The sequence below is a fragment of the Talpa occidentalis genome, unplaced genomic scaffold (genome assembly GCF_014898055.3).
Source record: "Talpa occidentalis isolate TD23 unplaced genomic scaffold, MPIMG_talOcc4v2.1 talOcc4.17, whole genome shotgun sequence".
Classification (NCBI taxonomy): Eukaryota; Metazoa; Chordata; class Mammalia; order Eulipotyphla; family Talpidae; genus Talpa; species Talpa occidentalis.
In genome coordinates, this window is record NW_023601754.1 from 42865858 (window position 1) to 42883169 (window position 17312).

Below are 17312 nucleotides of genomic sequence, written 5' to 3' on the forward strand. Positions count from 1 at the left end.
GAGCTGAGCAGAGAGAGAAGAAGCTGCAGAGGAGACTGAGGAAGGAAGGAAACAGGATGGAGAGCCACAAGGAGACCTGGAGGAGGCACATGAAGAAACTGCGCTTGCCTGTTGGTCGTGGACTGGTTGACACAGATGTGGGTGAGAGACCCGTGGGGAGGTGACAATGGCAGTTTTTGTCTTGATTTTGCTCTTTTCCTTCCAGACTTGTCTGGTTGTTTCCAATCCTTTTCTGTGGGGTCCCACTAGAAGATGCTTGAGACTTGTGGCAGGCTTTGGGCCTTGCTCTGGGCCAATCCCATTTGGATGGACTTTTACCCACGAGGGGATGGGTAACTTTGGGTGCTTGATTTAGAAACTGTATTCTTTGTCTTTCCTGTATTGTTTACTAATTGCATTAAAGTTCCTTTTTATTAAAGTCTCATGTTTTGTGTTGATGCGGCGGATGGCAGAACCTGTTCAGAGAAGGCAGGTTTGTGGGGTCTGGGGTGCCCCTCTCCATGCCCTGTAACACTGTGTTGAGCGCTTTTACATGTGAGATTTCATTCGAACAGCCTTTTAGGTGGATGTGAATTAAGTCCATTTCACACAGGAGTAAAACCGAGGCCCGGGAAGGGAAATATCCCAAGTGGCTCCTAGCTCTAAAATATGCTCTCTTCGGCTATGAAATGACACCTCTGTCAAGATCTCCCAGGGCCCAGTCCCCGCGCTAGTCCTCGTGTTCCAGGAATGCCCACTTGCCCCTACTTTCCGACTCTCGGCGGGGAACAGGAGAACTGCGCAGGCGCCTTTTTGAGTCCCGAGCCCCGCCCACAGGGCACAAATGTGTGCGTGGAGAAACTCGCCGAGCCCCGCCTGACCGTCAACACGCAGGCGCAAAGGCGCGTGCCCTCCGCCGCCGGCGCTGATTGGTCGTCACGGGTAAGGGTGCCGCCCAATGGGAGGCGTGGATAGTGAGGGGTCCCGCACGCCTGGAGCAGAGGGTCCGTGTCAAGAGCGGCGGGGGCTGCAGCAGGCAAGAGAGACTGGTGAGGGCGCCGCGGGGCGGGCGGGGGAAGAGAGCATTGGGCGTGCGGAGAGGGCGGAGGGAGAACGAAGGGGTCCGCGGGAGTCGGAGAGCTTGGGGCCTGCGCCAGGGCGGGAGCGGTGCGGAGTGCACAGAGCGCTTCTCCCTAGGTGCCCCTGAGCATTGATCGCGCCCTGAGGGATGGAGGACCCTGTGCTTGGGCTCGCTGCCCCTCCGCACACGCACGCACACCCCTTGCCGGGAGCGCGCGAGAGGCTGAGGAGTTTATCCGTCCGGTCGGAGAAAGGGGGAGGTGTAGCGGGAAAGTTAAACTCACAGGCCTCTGGTGGGTTCTTTCCTGGAAGAACTATTTATCTACTGTATAAAAAGTCCCTCTCCCGCCCCCAAGCGTTCACAGTCCAAGATGGGGAAGGAGACACTACAGGTCTCTTGCACGACCTTCTCGAGGGATATTTACTGTGTGCCCATTTTGTGTAAGCCCTTCCACCAGGCCTGGGGCCTCGCCCTAGGGGGAGTTCTCTGGAATGAGACAGTACACAGCATAAACTTGAACTCTCAGGCCACTCCATGGTTCACTACTGCCAGGAAGATCCTGGCTGTTGCTTGGCAGCTCTAAACTTAGGGAATAGAAATAAGGAGTTAAGGCAAGTTTAGCCCCTGGACTTTTAGTAAATCATTTACTCAAGGAGTATTTATTGGGCACCAGTTGAAAGCAGGACTCTGTGCTGGACTTTTATTGTGGGAATTCAGGGTCTAATGGGAGAGTTAATCTGGTGGGAGAGGTGGAGTGTACACAAGAAAGGGTGAAACTCAGGCCTCATTTCCTGGAGGGACCACTCTTCATTCCCTAGGTATCTACGGAGGGCCTCCCGTGTGCTCAGAAGTGTTCTTGGCAGTGGGAATGCATCTGCGATGAACAAACTAAAATCCCTGCCTTGTGGGAGCTTGACATGAACAACTTTTGTGTGCAAGGCTGTAAGCTGAACTCCTCCTACCCTTGGGCACTAACAGCTGAGTTAAAGAAGAAGTGGAGAAGGTAGGGGTTGGAGTCCAAGAATTAGCTCCTAGGTTTTCTGGGGAGGCAGTCAACTGCTGAAGGTACTCTGTGCCCTTGCTGTGTGAAGGGTCCTGGGTTGGGTTGAACTGGAAATGTGGAACTGGAAATGGGGCCCACAGAGGGAAGTTCAAAAGTGGAAATCTCTGTGCCTGGTCTGTGATTTTGTTGGTGACAGCAGCCACTACAATGAATCAGTCAGACCCTCTGCCAGAAAACTCAGTCCATTGAGGGGCCCAGAGACTCCATGGCTCATGATATTTGCAGTGATGAAGGTGACACCGGAGACCATAGGAACCCCAGGGAGGGAGGAAGTGGCCACCACCCTAAGGATATAGAGGGTGTCAGAAAAAGCTTAGCAAAGGATGCTGGGTAGGCATTTGCTAGGCAAGAAGAGGAGAGAGCTTTCTTAGCAGAAGGAATAACAGCATCAAAGGCTTAGGATCTAAAAGCAACATTTCTGGAGAACTTCAGGTAATTGTCATATCTAGTCTTTATCAAGCCCCAGAGTCTCCATGGCCAGAACTACTTTTAGCCTCAATTCACAGATGAGAAAACAGTCTCAGAGAGAGGAAGTAAGAAGTGGAGCTCAGATTCAAGCTCCTCTGCTTTGCTGCAGCTCTGTGTGTCTATGTAGAAGAAAATGCTGTACAGGCAGAGGCCGTGAGACCCGAAATCACGTTATGCTCATAGAAAGGTTATGTCTGGCCCTCTGGGGAAGGAAGGCAGCATCAGAGGCCAAACGGGGAGCTCTTCTTAGTTTGTCTGTCCTGCAGAAGCCCAGGTGCCAGCAGGAGGCATGTGTCACATTCGAAATTGGGGACTCACCAAGGACTGAGGTATAAACACTGGACCGAGACTTGCTGGTTGACAGTAGCTAGTGAGTGATGGGATAGGCACAGGGACTCCTGAGACACCTCCCCTCCTTTTGGGTTCTTACGGTCTCATCAGCCTGGCCCTTTTTTCTCTAGGGACTGCCCTCCCAGACAATGACAGAGGTGGTGGCTGAGGTGGCTGACATGCCAACACAAATGTCACCAGGGACCACAGAGGCATCAACACCGGTGTTAGGGCAGATGACAGAGATGTCAGCAGAGGTGACCGAGATGATGCCTGGGGAGGCCCTGGCCTCATCCCTCTTCTTCCAGCACCACCAGTTCATGTGCTCAGAGTGTGGCAACCTCTACAACACTCTGGAGGAAGTCCTCTCGCACCAGGAGCAGCATGCACCCACGGCCACAGAGGAAGAAGCGCTGGGCCCCCAGGACACCGGCCCAGAGATAGTGCCAGGTGGCATCCAGGACGGGCCCTTCCAGTGCTGTGAGTGCAGCCAGCTCATCCTCTCCCCTGGTGAGCTCCTGGCCCACCAGGACGCCCACCTCCGGGAGTCCGCCAGCCAGATCCAGTACCAGTGTGGGGACTGCCAGGAGCTGTTCCCCTCACCAGAGCTGTGGGTCGCTCATCGCCAGGCTCAGCACCTTTCTGCCACCACGGCAGGGCCACCAGAACCGCCCCCGCTGCCTCCTAGCGTGCCTCCGCCTCCGCCCCCTGCTCCACCTGAAGTCAAGATGGAGCCCTACGAGTGTCCCGAGTGCTCTACTCTCTGCGCCACCCCTGAGGAGTTCTTGGAGCATCAGGGCACCCACTTCGACTCCCTGGAGAAAGAAGAGCGCAATGGGCTAGAGGAGGAAGAGGAAGATGAGGACGACGAAGATGACGAGGAGACAGAAGAAGAGGAGGCAGCAGCGGAGGCGGGTGATGAGGCCGTGGGAGGCGACAAGTCCACAGCCGGCCGCACCCATAGCTGTGGGGATTGTCCCCAACACAGGACCTCAACAGGGGCACGCCGACGACACCGGCGGGCATCTCGTGGCCCAGCATCAGCAACCCACCCCTTCCACTGCAGCCAGTGCCAGCGCAGCTTCAGTTCCGCCAATCGGCTGCTGGCTCACGGACGGGCCCACGTGGGTGGCACCCACGAGTGTACCACCTGCTCCAAGGTCTTCAAGAAAGCAGCCTCCCTGGAGCAGCACCTGCGGCTGCATCGCGGCGAAGCCCGGTACCTCTGTGTGGACTGTGGCCGCGGCTTTGGCACAGAACTCACGCTGGTGGCCCACCGCCGGGCCCACACCGCCAATCCGCTACATCGCTGCCGCTGCGGCAAGACCTTCAGCAACATGACCAAGTTCCTGTACCACCGGCGCACGCACGCGGGCAAGAGCGGGGCACCCCCTGCAGCGGCAGCAGTGGCCTCCCCAGCTCCCGCTGAGCCCACGCCCCCGCCTCCGCCCCCACCACCCGCCCCACCTGTCCAGCTGCCCTGCCCACAGTGCTCCAAGTCCTTCTCCTCAGCTTCCCGACTGTCCCGGCACCGACGTGCAGTACATGGTCCCCCTGAGCGGCGGCACCGCTGCGGGGTGTGTGGCAGGGGCTTCAAGAAGCTGGTCCACGTACACAACCACCTGCGGACGCACACAGGTGAGAGGCCCTTCCAGTGCCACTCTTGTGGCAAGACCTTTGCGTCTTTAGCCAACCTCAGCCGCCACCAGCTGACCCACACAGGCGTGCGGCCCTACCAGTGCCTGGACTGTGGCAAGCGCTTCACGCAGAGCTCCAACCTGCAGCAGCACCGGAGGCTGCACCTGCGGCCTGTGGCCTTCGCCCGGGCACCCCGCCTGCCCATCACTGGTCTCTACAACAAGAGCGCCTACTCTTGTGGGACCTGTGGCCGCTGGTTCCGTGCCATGGCGGGCCTGCGGCTGCATCAGCGGGTCCATGCTCGAGCCCGGACTGCGACAACACAGCCACCCCGCTCACCGCCCCCCGCCCCACCCCCGCCCCCTGAGCCGCAGCAGACTATCATGTGCACCGAGCTAGGGGAGACCATTGCCATCATTGAGACCTCCCAGCCGCTGGCCCTTGAGGACACACTGCAGCTGTGCCAGGCTGCCCTGGGGGCCACTGAGGCCAGCGGGCTGCTGCAGTTGGATGCAGCCTTCATGTGACACAGCTGAAGAAGAGCAATAAAAGTTTGGTTGCCATGGCCATTGTGGTTCCCTTTGGGGGGCAAGGGGCTCACCCCCTGGCAAGCCACTCTGGCGTCCACTTATGTGCCAGGATCCACCCTGGCCTCTTCCCCACCGACTCCTCAGAACAACCCCGCCAGCTTTCTCTTGTCACCTTTTTCTGCCTGAAAGAAAACTGAAGCTCTGAGATGCGAGCTGATCTGTCCCAAGTCACCCGCCACACTACCCAGGGAAGTTTGCCAAGCCCTTTGCTCAGCAGCACCCGGGTGCCGGGCAACATCAGGTAACCTTTTCTGAGCCCTGAGCATGTGCCAGGTTGGAGCTGGGCACGGTCACCTATTTCTGGTCCTCTGCTTGTCCTCTCAGCCCTAGCCATCCCTGGACACCAGGCACCTAGGACCTCACTCCACCTGGTGGGAGAAAGCCACTGGACTTCTCTGGGGCTCCTTAAGCTCGTTTTTGGCGATGTGGAAGGAAATCTATAGGTATTGAGGTGCTCAACTGCAGACTGGGTGATGCTGGAGACCCAGGAATAAGTCAGACATGGGCTGTGCCCCCAGCAGGCGTGCGGGGTGATGGGAGGAACACAAGTACAGATGGCCTTGCTTCTCCAAGTGTGTCTTCATTCATTTGGCCTGGGTGTCCTGAGGCCACCCTCTGTGCTGGGTGATACCAAGAGCCAAAGATGAGTCGGGCCTCTACCCTACTTCTGGGGGACAGACAGCTCTCAGCCCCAGGTTCCTTAGGCTGTGGTGGGGATGGGCGGGGACAGTGAGAGGCCAGAGCAGCAGACCGACCTCCATGGTGGCAGATCTGGAGTCGGAGGCCTCCTAGAGGTAGCCCTTGAAAAACAGAAATCTGCTAGTGACAATGGAAGAGAACATTCCAACAGGCAGCAATGCAAGGAGGGTGAGTTCTTGGTATGTTTGGATACTGTCCAGTTATTCACAGCCCCAGTACAGTGGACACTGGACTGCCTAGCTGTGGCAGGCACTGCAGTAAGCGTTGTGTACTGTGATCCTATGGGCCTGGGAGGTGATCTCAGTATATTCTCTGTCGTACAGATGAGAAAACAGGGCCAGACTCGCCCGAGGTCTTGCAGCTAGGCGGAGGGGGTGCTGAGGTTTGAACCCAGTTGGTTCCTTCAGGCCGCGTCTGGGACCAGTGCCACTGATTGATCGTGACCTGGAACCCACGCAGGGCTGGTGGCTCAGGGCTTGATTAAGTGGAGGAAAAGTGAGCGGGTGTTACAGAGCCGTTGGGGATTGATGGGGCCTCAAAAGATCAAAGTTCTTGGGAGCAGGAAGGACTCCCCAAACTCTTTAAAGGTTATCTGGGATGACAATACCTTCCTCTCAAAGCAGAAGCCGGTGATTTATGGGAGGTCAGTGGGGCAGATGCTTCCCAGGCCTGTGCAGAGCAAGGTGCAGGCAGGAGGCAGCTGCAGCTCTGAGCTGTCTGGGCGGGAGGGTGGGTGATAAAGCAGAGGAGGAAGGAGGCCTAAATATGGGAAGGGAGAAGGGAGGGTCCTAAGTGGGGGCTAGGATGGGGTGAGGGAAAGGCTGGAGAGGGAGAGAACAGGGCCAGAGCTGGGCGGAGACCATGGAGGTGGGAGGACAGTGAGGGGCACCTGGCACATTCCCGATGTGAGCAAGGGGAGGAAGGGGTCCCCCAGAGGCCAGGATCTGCCCCTCGCCCAGTCTGCTTGCTGTGTGCACGTCTTAGGAATGAGGCTAGTCTTTGGAATGAGGCTACATTGCCTGTTGCTCAGTAGGGCGGGCCAGGGAGGTAATGATGCCCCTGGGGCCGGCCTTACTGATTGCAGAGCCCAGATGCCAGAAGGCCCCTCTGGGGCACTGGTAGATTCCAGTGAGGGGAATGTCAGTTGCTCATGGCCCCCTTCCACTTCTGGAGCCTTCTGCACTCACCTACAGTTGGCACTGAGCAGAGAACCCTTTCCTTCCACCCACGGACCCCCCCATCTGGCCCCGGCATGTTTTCACAGTGAAGGAAAAAAGCCATGCTCTCTTGCTCCCCAGCATCCCTGAGAGGTGGGCCATGTAGTGTGCGCTGCCACCTAACAGAGAAATGGAGCTTTGGGCATCTGCTGGGATTCCAGGACAGCCTCTGCACGGGTGGGAACCCAGGCCCTCTAAGAATCTACACCCAGGCTGTTTTGATCTGAGTCACTGTCTCATCCTGTGTCCTCTGGACCCTGAAGTAGCAGACAGCTCAGAGTGTGAGACAGTCCTTTGTTGAAGTCTGGTGCTGCCATAGGCACTATGGCCTTGACTTCTCTGGTGCTCTCAGCATCACCTGGGGTGACAGGGCCTCCCTCTGTAAGTGGAAACAGATGTCTGCTGGATTCCGGGACAGGCTCCTTTCCCCCACCTGCAGCGGACAAGCCAGCCCCAGTCACGCCGGGGACAACCAAGGCAGGAAGGCTGAGCCCCTGTACCAGGGCCGGGACTCGGGCCCCGGGGGAGGCAGCCTGTGCTCCATATATCCCGCCCCTGCCTAAGCGTCAGCCCACTCTTGTCCCAGAACAGCCCCGGCACCTCCCTCACCTCTGTGGAAACAGGCAGCCAGACAGGGAGCAGGTTTTCATGCCAATAATTTATTGAACGGAGGTCTGTACACAGGCAAACCTTACTGTGGAAACTAAGACATCAGGAGCTCCCCCACCGCCCCCCAGCCCTCCAGGGTGGGGAGAGGAGGGAGAAACCAAAAGGGCAGAGGACAGGAAAGGGGTCACAGCTGTAGAAGGGGAGGGACCAGGTTGGACGGTGCGAATCGACATTTTCTTTAAGAAAAAAATTATAACAATCTATTTACACCCGGGGGCCGAGGGAGGAAAGAAGAGATGAGCACGGCTGGTTCTATTTACAAGGGACATGGGCAGGGAAGGGTCTGGAAGAGGTGGAAGCCTGGGGGGAGGGTAAGGTAGGGGACCAAGGGGGTACGGGGGTCCTTGTGCCCCCACAACCCCCTGTCCTTCCGTCTCTTCCCTCCCCACAACCAGTTAAAATCCTCTTAAAAAGCCCACCGTAGGGTGAGGCTGGTGAGGGAGGGACTGGAGGTGGGGACAGGGACTCATTTACCTCTGCCCTCTAGGGGCCTAGCCAGGGCAGGAGCTGGATGGGCTATGGCCCCCCCCTTCCCCACTTGGGGCTCCCAGATGGAAGGGTTGTTGGTGGGGCCCTCAAGAAGCGCTAGTGAGGGGAGCTGTTGCATCGGTGGACTGCCAGTCCGGGCTGGTCTGAGCCTCACTTAAAGCTGCTGGGGAGAGGGAGCAGACAGTTAGCCCAGCTCTTCGGAGGCCCCTCCACCACCACCACCAAGAGCAGAAAGTCAGTGGGAAATGCCACATGGAAGTTCCAAGCTGTCACTTTAGGTCCAGGCAAGCCCACATGCCAAAGGACCAGGCTGGTACCAGGCTGAGTGATATGCCAGAGAGCCAGGCCCCACAGAAGAGGGGACAGCTAGAACTCAGCTCGATGACAGGGCTACCAAGTATGATATTCTTCCAACAGAAATTGGAAATCTGCATTGTCAACAAAACGGCCCCAATTTTTACATGTGGGCAACAAATTCGGCTGGGTGTGTTTACACAAGCCAAACACCTTTCTCTGGTCTTCCAGATCTAGGCAGTCATGTCCCACACAGGGGGCCATTCACATGGCCGAAAACAGGCTTTCTACGCCATGCAAACAGCAGTGTTTCAGATATCTGCGGGAACCGCAGGGCTGTGAGAACACGCCCACCCCCCAGGCTGAGAAATGCTGCTTCAACCCACAGTAAGTGGCCCCAACTTACCTTGTGAGGTTGGGGTAAGGGGAGTACTGCCCGCCGGGGACCGCAAGTGAGGAGGGATGAGAATGGCATTGAGAGATGGTTGGATGGAGAGTTCTAGAGACAGGAATGGACACACTCAGTCAGTGGACAGGGCCGGGTATCTGGAGACTCAGCTGGGGTTAATAAGAGACACCAAATGGGGGCCTAGCTATTTGGCAAAGCCTCCTTTGGATGGTTATCTTCCAAACCCTTTCCAGCCCCCTCTTCCTGCCTTGAAGGTGGGCACCGTCATCCCGACCAACAGGAAGAGACACAGAGGCCCTGGGAGCAGGTCACACCATGGTGACATACAGCAGCTGGACTCTTTGAATGAAAAACCAGCAAGATGGCAGAGCGTAGGTGAATAGGCTGGGCCCTCCCCAAACCTGGGGGCTTCTCCCCAGCCCCCGCTTAGAGCCCCCGCCCAGCCCCCAGCCCTTGTCTCCAACACCAAGCTTTTCTCACAATCTTGGCTGCCCCTCCAGCCTCAGACCCCAGGCTGTGCCCTCACCGCCAGGACTGAAATTGAAGAGGGGCGGAAGTGGGCGGTTGTTGGGAAGCTGGGTTCCGGGACATCTCAGTTCGTCAAAGAAGCTGTGGGCACACGCTTCCAGCGGGGACAGCCTGGAGGACGGCGTGTACTCCAGCAGGCTTGAGCAGAGCGCAATGGCCTCAGGCGGCGTTCGGGACTTGAACACCTGGCAGGGGAGGTCACCAGAGTGAGACACCCCAGTGCTGGTGTACTCGCCTCATTGCCACAGGGACCATGGCTTTCCACAAACCCCCTTTCCAATGGGGAAACTGAGGTCTGCCCACCGAAAGAAGGTCAATGTAGATCTCAGCCCTCCCCGGTCCCATGACTGAATGGCCCTCGCCATGAGCCTGTTTCCCCCCACCGAAAGACTTCCGAATTTACTGTGGGTCCTCAATTGTTACAGTATGGAAAACTCGGGAAACTGAAATCTGATGAGTTACTGACCGGCTCCCAAGCCATGCCTCTGTGGCCAGGTCCCCAGACCAGTCAGTCTCCAATGGGGACCTCAGCCATGCTGCCTGCGACCCCAGCCCTGCCCCACCTTTGTCCAGGGGTGAGCTTTAATCTGAGGGAACTTGAACTCCGTGTAGTTGGGGTTCATCTCTCGGATCTGTTCCCGGGTTGGCGTTCCCAGCACCTGCAGGGAAAGTGGGGAGCGGAGGATCTGAGCGCAGGCCCCCATCCCTTATCCCCATCCCTGCCCACCTGGCCTTGCCCTCACCTTGATGATCTCCACCAGCTGGTCCACCCCACTGTCCCCGGGGAAGATGGGCTGGCCCAGGAGAAGCTCAGCCAGGACGCAGCCAGCTGACCACACATCTGGAAGGAAAGGGAGGATGATCAGGGCCACCACACCCATTCCCTCACACCCATTTCTATCAGTCACCCTGAGAAGAACCCCATTCTCTCGGCTCACTGAAGGTCATATCTGGCTTAAGAACACTAAGCCTGACTGAATCTCCAGACCAGTCAAAACCACTGCCCCTTCCTTCTAGACTTGTTTCCAGTACAACTCCCTCTCTGCGCAGGGACCCCACTAAGCATTTTCTCTGCCCTTCACCTTGCAGGACAGGCCATCAGGCCTAGGCCAGGTACCTGTGTGCCGTGGGCTTCAGGGAGTTAAAGTATTAAGCACTGGACTGCCTCACTTGCTAGCCTCTGCCCACAGGCACAGCTGCAGTCGGGTATTCCCACCCCTCCCTGGCCTGTACACCTTGACCCCCACAGCACAAGTTCACACCGAAGGGTCACGCAGCTTTATCACACCGCTGAAGGAAGTTCTCTTCCTAATCTTTTCACACCCTCTTGTGTCTGGAAGGTGGCAGCAGGTCACACCCTCGAGGTGACAAAGCCTCGCCTCTGACTCCCCCAAGGTCACAGTTAGTCCCTCCCCCTGGCTGAGAACAGAGGCTGACGGGGAGGTTCCAGAGCTGCGGCGGACTCTGGTCAGGTCAGCTTTCAAAGCAAGGCCCTGCCCAGTGCCCGTGGTGCAGCTGCAGGAGGTACCCTGTGCCCTAAGCCTCAGGAACGCAGGCAGACACGCCATCGCCCTCCAGAGTTTGTGAGGACTGGATAAAAGAACAGATGTTAAGCTTTTATCACCAGGCCGGGCAGTCAGCACATGGAAAGAACAAACTGCCATGACTGCGGCCCCCACCCCCACCTCCCTAACTGACCGATGGACGAGGTGTAATCAGTGGCTCCGAAGATCAGCTCTGGGGCCCTGTAGTAGCGAGAACAGATGTAGGAGACGTTGGGCTCACCCCGGACCAACTGCTTTGCACTGTGGGAAGAGGCGGGTAGGAGTAAACATAAAGCAAGAGGTGGGGTCCCTCCTCGCCCCTACAGCCACCCAGCACTCCCAAGTCGGGCCCACCTGCCAAAATCGCAGAGCTTGAGGACAGCCGTGTCAGGATCCACCAGCAGGTTCTGGGGCTTGATGTCACGGTGACACACCCCCTGGGAGTGGATGTAGGCCAGGCTCCGGAAGAGCTGGTACATGTACACCTGGGGCGGGCAGGGTTCAGCGGAGCTGCAGCCCAGCACGCCCCACACACACAGCACACACCCTATTCCACCCCAGGCCCGCTCTCCCTAATTTAAAGCCCTTCCCTGGCCCCTGGGTTCTGCTTGGGGTGCCGCACCAGAATCACTAGGAGGGCTAGTTAGGGCCAGGACTGCCTACACAGCCCCTGAGTTTCTGTCTCAGTAAGTTCAGGATGGTGCATCTGCAACAAGCCTGCCAGCGCCCATGTAGCTGTCCCCACCTCTGGCCGCAATCACACCCCTCCACAGACGCCTGCAGAATGAAACAGACTGTTGCAGAGAAAGCAGGGGAGTCAGGCACTTACTGCCCCCTCACCCAAACCACTGGCTACAGGAAGGGCTCAGCCTCCTCCAGCCGCCAGCCAAAACCACCCACGAGCCAGCCCCTCTCCAGCTGGGTTTTCCTGCCACTTTCTCTCCCACTGACTGGAGCGGAAGTGCCAAGAGAGCAGGATGCTTTGTGTTTTCATCACTGCTGCATCCCCAGGGCCTAGCCCAGTGCCTTGGATGTGATCAACTTGATTTCTCCACTGCACACAGATCTGTTTCCAGGGTCCCTTCCTCCTCCTGTTCCCATTGCCCTTGACCAGAAATGTCTCCTCCCAGAAGCCTTCCTTGAGCCTTCTCATCTTTAAAACAGTCTGGCCTGGGGGCGGGGCGGGGGGGGGGTATGCCACTGTTTCCAGAATTTTGTGTTCCTTCTAGTATGGCAGTTTCCTAGAGTTCCAGTTCACTGTGACACCTGTCTACCCTGCCACACTAAGAGCACTGCAGGAGCAAGGTCTGGGTCTCAGTCAACTAGGCTTCTGGCATAGGCCAGCACTGGGGCCAGCAGAGACAGCCACAGGACAGGTTCGCCTGCCAGAGGACTCCCCTCCCAGCAACAAGCCCTGGCTGAGCCCCACAGCTCACCTAGGAACTGGGTGCCAACGGGAAGAGCAGCTGGGCCCCTATCAACCGCCAGCAGAGTTGAATCCACCCACCTTCCCAACAATTACAGCAAGTTGCTCCCACCTCTGTTTTCCTTATTGTTATTGGATGGATGGAGTCATTCACTCACTCATTCATTCCAACACCTCTCAAGGGTAACTCCTGGGACACAGGACCTGGCAGGGGGAATGAGCCTGCACAGGCACAGGGAGAAGATGTATTCCTGGCTCTGGGCGATGACTGTCCTTCAGTCCCACCTCCTCCTCAGCTCCTCTGTCAAGGTGAGGGGGTCCAGACTCCAACCTCAGCATCTCCTGCCTTCCACCCCGATGCTGAGCCAACCCCACCAGTGTAGAGCCTGCAGGTGTCCTGCAGCCTCCCCAGACCCCTGAGCAACCCGCCATAGTCATTCAGTACAGCCTCAGGTTGGGGCCCCTGAGTTTACCGGGCGTTTGGCAAACTCCATCACTGGTAGCATGGGGACAAAGGTAGGTATCACTAGGCCTCCAGAGACCAACAAAAACTTGGGAGGTGAGGACAGCCATAGAAGGCAGGAGGGTCCAGAGGCCCTGGCTGCCTGCCTACCAGCCTGCCTGCCCACCTTGACATAGATGTACGGGATGGTCAACTTGGCCTTGGTGAAATGGCGGGCAACCCGGTATACCGTCTCAGGCACGTATTCCAGCACCAGATTTAGGTAAAGCTCATCTTTCTGCAGAGAGCAAAGAAGAGGTGTGAGGCGTTGTGAGAAAAAAGCAAAGAAGGAGGAAGGGAAGGTTTGTGGGGAGCAGTGGCGGGGAGGACTGGCAGTCATGAGAAAGACCAGCAAGAAAATGGGTGAAGGTAGACTACTCCCCCCACATCCGAGATCTCACCTTCTCCCCACTGGAGTAGAAGAAGTATCTCAGCCTCACGATATTACAGTGGTCCAGCTTACGCATAATCTGCAGCTCTCGGTTCTTGGGGGCAAAGAGAAAGAGCCTCAGAACACCCACTCTCTCTGCCCCCCTGCTCTATGACCCCTCACTACACGCCCACTCCCCAATTCCTGCCCACTGAGCCAGGCAGCTACTCCCTCGGTCCCAGCTCCAAGGCCCCTCTGGGGCAGCCCCAATTCTTTACCCCAACCCATTCCCCTCATACACAGATGTGCTCTCTTCAGCCCATTTTTAAAAAATGTTCCAGTACTGTTGACATCTGAACATCAAATGAGCACGTATAAATCCAGTTCTCCAGCTTGTCTGAAAAGTCAGACAATGTGACTACATGAGCTCCACCCCCACATGGCACAGGTGACAAGAGCAAGTGGTGGGCATCAGTCTGCTCCTCCCTAGAGCTGTCCCTAGAGCTTCTGGGCCGCAAAGCCTGATCCCAAGTCCCACACTACAGACCCAATTTCCATCCTCCCAAAGGGAATCCAGCCACAGCCTCTTTCCTGTTCTCTGTCCCCTTTAAGGTCTCATAAATCCTAGTCTCAGATCCCTCCCCCTTGGGACTCAACCCTAACCAAATTCTGACCAACACCCAACTCCTCCCTAAGAGTCCTCAAGGCTAAGACCCAGGCCCGGACCTGGTTCCCTCCCAGCCTGGGCTCAGTCCTCCCCCATCTGGGCTAACCTGTGCTCCCACACACCATTCCTTCACACACCAGTCCGCCCTGGACCTCCATGCCCTTCTCATCCACAGGGCCTCCTCCAGCTCTGAGGGCACCTCTGCCCGAACGAGGAAAGGCCGCCCCTTCCTCAGGAGGACAGAGCCCCACGTCGAAGCACGTGCTTGGGTGAGCACAGGGCAGGCTGGATCACATCCAGCACTTGCCACGCACCTGGGGCAGAAGGCGACCTTCGTAACCAGACTCATCACCCCACAGCTTCCTTTCCTCTAGGTGCAGAAGTGTAACCCAGTGGAGTGCTTGGGAACCAGACTGCTGGATTTCCAGTCTTGACCTTGGGCAATTCTCTTATCTGAGTCTCAGTTTCCAGTTTCTGCTTACTTAGAATGGGAATAACAACAGTAGCTACCCTTAGAGTGCTTTGCGTAAATTACACAAGAACTCGCTTGTAAAGCACTTACACAGAGCACAAGCCCAGTCAGCTTCATCTCTGGGTTTTCCCTGGAATCCACATCCTCATCTTCCACACAAGGCATTCCCTTCTTTCTCCCCTTCTCCTCTGGCTCATGCTCAGATACCCTGTGGAACCCCAAGTCTAGCTCCCTTGCTGGAGATCTCTGGCCAGCCATGCCCAGTCCCCAAACTCCTTGTCCCCATTTCGTCCAACTACCTTGAACCTCTTGTCCTGGAGAACCTTCTTGATAGCCACCAGCTCCCTGGTGTCTGCCAGCCGTGCCTGGTACACGACCCCAAAGGAGCCATTGCCAATCACTTTGATGTCTGTGTAAGCCACCTCCTGGGAGCGTTCCGGGCCTTGGCCTAGGGTGGCTACCACTGTGGTCACCTTCCCACAGTCACCTGCGGAATAAAGGAGACACGAGACCCACTGACCTCTCTCCTCTGGCCACCACCTCATCCTCACGCTGTGGGTGGTGATCCTCTACAGGAAGCTGGGCTTGGGCTGAGGAGAGGGGGAGGGTTGTGTGTCTCTTTGTCCCTTTCTCGTCTTTGAGGAAAGGTGGTTGCTGGATGCCTCCCTGTGTTCTCTTCCCTCCAGAAAACCCTAACATTCTGCCCCCGCAGAGGTTGAATCCATCCTCTCAGCTTACTGCCCTGCCTGACCTAACCTCTTCCACTTTAGCGAGTGGGAGCCCTGAGGTGCTTCTATTTCAGGAAAGCGCTAACCTTTCTTACAACTGAGGGAAGAGTGACCTCCAAGTCCTCCCAGGCAGAGCTGGTAAATTCACCATTGTTTTTTTTGGTGACAGAAATTAATGATTCCTCCTGGTAATCAGGAGTGCCTGAGCCTCACTAGTGCCCTAGTCCTCACTTCTGGGGAACAGTTACCTCTTATCCAAAATACTCTGGGATTAGAAAAGGCACTGACCCGACTCCTCATTTGTGTGGTCCAGAGCCCCAGACTCCTTCCTGTACGCGTGGGGTCTCTAATGGGCAAACACTCCATGGTGAGAGTGGTCAGCCTGATTTCTATTCCCAGGCAGTCATCCAGTCAATTCACATTCTCCAAATGGCAGTAAACATTGGCGCCATTACTGAGGGTTGGAGACCCCTCTTCTTCAAGGAACCAACGAAAGGTTCCCCGAAGAGATCACTGATAAACCAAATCGATTTTCAGGAGCCAGTGACATCTTTTGGAGCGAGATGATTCTACACTGCTATTTTTTCAAAGCAAATGACACTTTACCTCAATAAGAGGGGCACAACCTCAGATCCCTATTCTATGGGGCACTGTGACCCCCGTGGCCCCCATTCCATTTTTGTGAAAAATGACCCACCAAAGCTGCTCTTTGAAGAACAGTGACTATGATTTTGCTTTAAGAGTAAACCCAAGCTGTCATGACTCCTAAACAGCAGTAACCATTCATTTCCCCCATCAGGGTAGAGCTGACCTACTACGGGGTGGGTAACAACATCAGGCCCCGCGCTAAAAGGGACGATGACCTAGGGACCAACTTTGGAAAGCCGTGCTCTTTGGGGACACACCGTGCTTCCATGTAACATTCACTCCACATCTCCATCCTCTAAAGGGGAGCAAATTAAGAGCCCCCCTTTATGGGTGGTGATCTTACTCTTGTCCTCTTTGGGAACAATAACCCCGAAGCCTCGTTTGGAAGCAAGAGACGCCCCCTGCTCCTGTTCTTTAATGGATGGCAACCCAAGAGCCCTGTTTTTAAGGTTCAAAAACCCCAGGTCTCACACGTCAAGATGAAGAACCTGTGACCCCCGTTTCTTCGAGGATTATTCTCACCTTAAACTCCAAGGGATGGCAGGCGCCCCCCACCCCCCGCCCCTTGGCTTTCTCTGGGAGGGAGAGAGGGAGCGCAAACGCCAGTGCTGCGAGGACAGTGACCTCAAGCTCCCGTCCGGGGGTCTGGGAGCCCCTGATCGACGCTGGAGGGGCTCCGGGAGCCCCGATCTCCACCCACCCCAGGCGCCGCCAGTACTCACGGCCCAGCTTCACTCCGGGCGGCGGGAAGCTAGTGCCCGCGCCAGGGCCGCCGCTGCCTCCTCCGCCACTGCCGCTGGGGCCCCCCCCGGAGCCCGAGGCCCCCACGCCTCCGCCCATGGCTCCGACCGACGCCTTTCCGCCACCGCTGCCGCCCGGGCCGGAGGCCGAGCCCCCGGGGCCGCCGCCGCCGCCGCCGCCTCCGCCGCCTGGCTCCGCGAACGAGCTCGTCCGCGCCCGGCCCGAGCCCCCAGGGCCGCCTCCCGAAGGCGCGCCGCCGCTCATGGCGCCGAGCGCAGGCCCAGGCCGCGGGGCTCGGGCTGCCCGGGCTGCCCCAGCCGCCGCCGCTGCCGCCGCCTCCCCCGGGCTCCGGCCTCTTCCAGGCCGCGCCGCTCGGGCTCGGGCTCGGGCTCCGGCTCCGGCCCAGCGCCCGCCGCGGGGCACGCTGGGAGATGCAGTCCGCCGGCCTTCCGCGCCGCCGTCACGGCCTTCAGCCCACACAGACAGCCGCGGGGCACGCCGGGAAGTGGAGTCCACAGAGGTCTCCGCGGCCACCGCGGGGATAATCGGTCGCACTGGAAGTCGGGAAAGAGACCTGGGCAATCTATCGGCCACCTGTGCTGACAGTGGGCTCTGAAACGCCTTGGGAAGCGAAGTCAGAATCGCACTCACTCCACTGCGACAACAGGAGGCAGAGGCGTGCCTCATAAATTTTAGTCGCAGCCACTCCGTCACGCGCTATGGAGCCTGATGCACGCCGGGAAACAGAGTCCAGTCGTTC

General features: G+C 57.5%; 2 protein-coding genes across 5 annotated transcripts; one reads left to right on the forward strand and one right to left on the reverse strand.

Annotated features, from left to right (window-relative positions):
• The first annotated feature begins 951 nt into the window (after nt 1-951).
• On the forward strand, nt 952-6561 carry ZNF526 (zinc finger protein 526). Of its 3 annotated transcripts, XM_037516674.2 has the most exons (3): nt 952-1028; nt 1879-2063; nt 3053-6560. In XM_037516674.2, exon 3 carries the CDS (start codon nt 3071-3073, stop codon nt 5084-5086), a length of 2016 nt encoding a protein of 671 aa, XP_037372571.1. In that variant the 5' UTR covers nt 952-1028; nt 1879-2063; nt 3053-3070; the 3' UTR covers nt 5087-6560. The 3 variants fall into 3 exon arrangements, with proteins under 3 accessions (XP_037372571.1, XP_037372572.1, XP_037372570.1); XM_037516675.2 differs by lacking the exon at nt 1879-2063 and having other exon boundaries at nt 3053-6561; XM_037516673.2 differs by lacking the exon at nt 952-1028 and having other exon boundaries at nt 1100-2063.
• Nucleotides 6562-7704: 1143 nt separating this feature from the next.
• GSK3A (glycogen synthase kinase 3 alpha) lies at nt 7705-16959 on the reverse strand. 2 transcript variants are annotated; one of them, XM_037516676.2, is made up of 11 exons: nt 16534-16959; nt 14735-14922; nt 13328-13411; nt 13054-13164; nt 11353-11483; nt 11153-11259; nt 10198-10295; nt 10018-10113; nt 9453-9639; nt 8924-9016; nt 7705-8383 (listed from the first exon to the last, which is right to left on the reverse strand). In XM_037516676.2, the coding sequence occupies exons 1-11, from the start codon at nt 16814-16816 to the stop codon at nt 8310-8312; spliced, it is 1452 nt and encodes a 483-aa protein (XP_037372573.1). In that variant the 5' UTR covers nt 16817-16959; the 3' UTR covers nt 7705-8309. The 2 variants fall into 2 exon arrangements, with proteins under 2 accessions (XP_037372573.1, XP_037372574.1); XM_037516677.2 differs by having other exon boundaries at nt 7705-8386; nt 16534-16683.
• Between the last annotated feature and the right edge of the window lie 353 nt (nt 16960-17312).

Bases quoted from the DNA above. Each gene is read 5' to 3' on its own strand.
- ZNF526 (XM_037516675.2), top strand. From the start codon at position 3,071: ATGACAGAGGTGGTGGCTGAGGTGGCTGACATGCCAACACAAATGTCA.
- GSK3A (XM_037516676.2), bottom strand. From the start codon at position 16,816: ATGAGCGGCGGCGCGCCTTCGGGAGGCGGCCCTGGGGGCTCGGGCCGG. The intron at 14,923-16,533 runs GTGAGTACTGGC...TTTATTCCGCAG, and splicing joins GCCCGGAGTGAAGCTGGGCC to GTGACTGTGGGAAGGTGACC. The intron at 11,260-11,352 runs GTGGGCCCGACT...CTCTTCCCACAG, and splicing joins AAGCTCTGCGATTTTGGCAG to TGCAAAGCAGTTGGTCCGGG.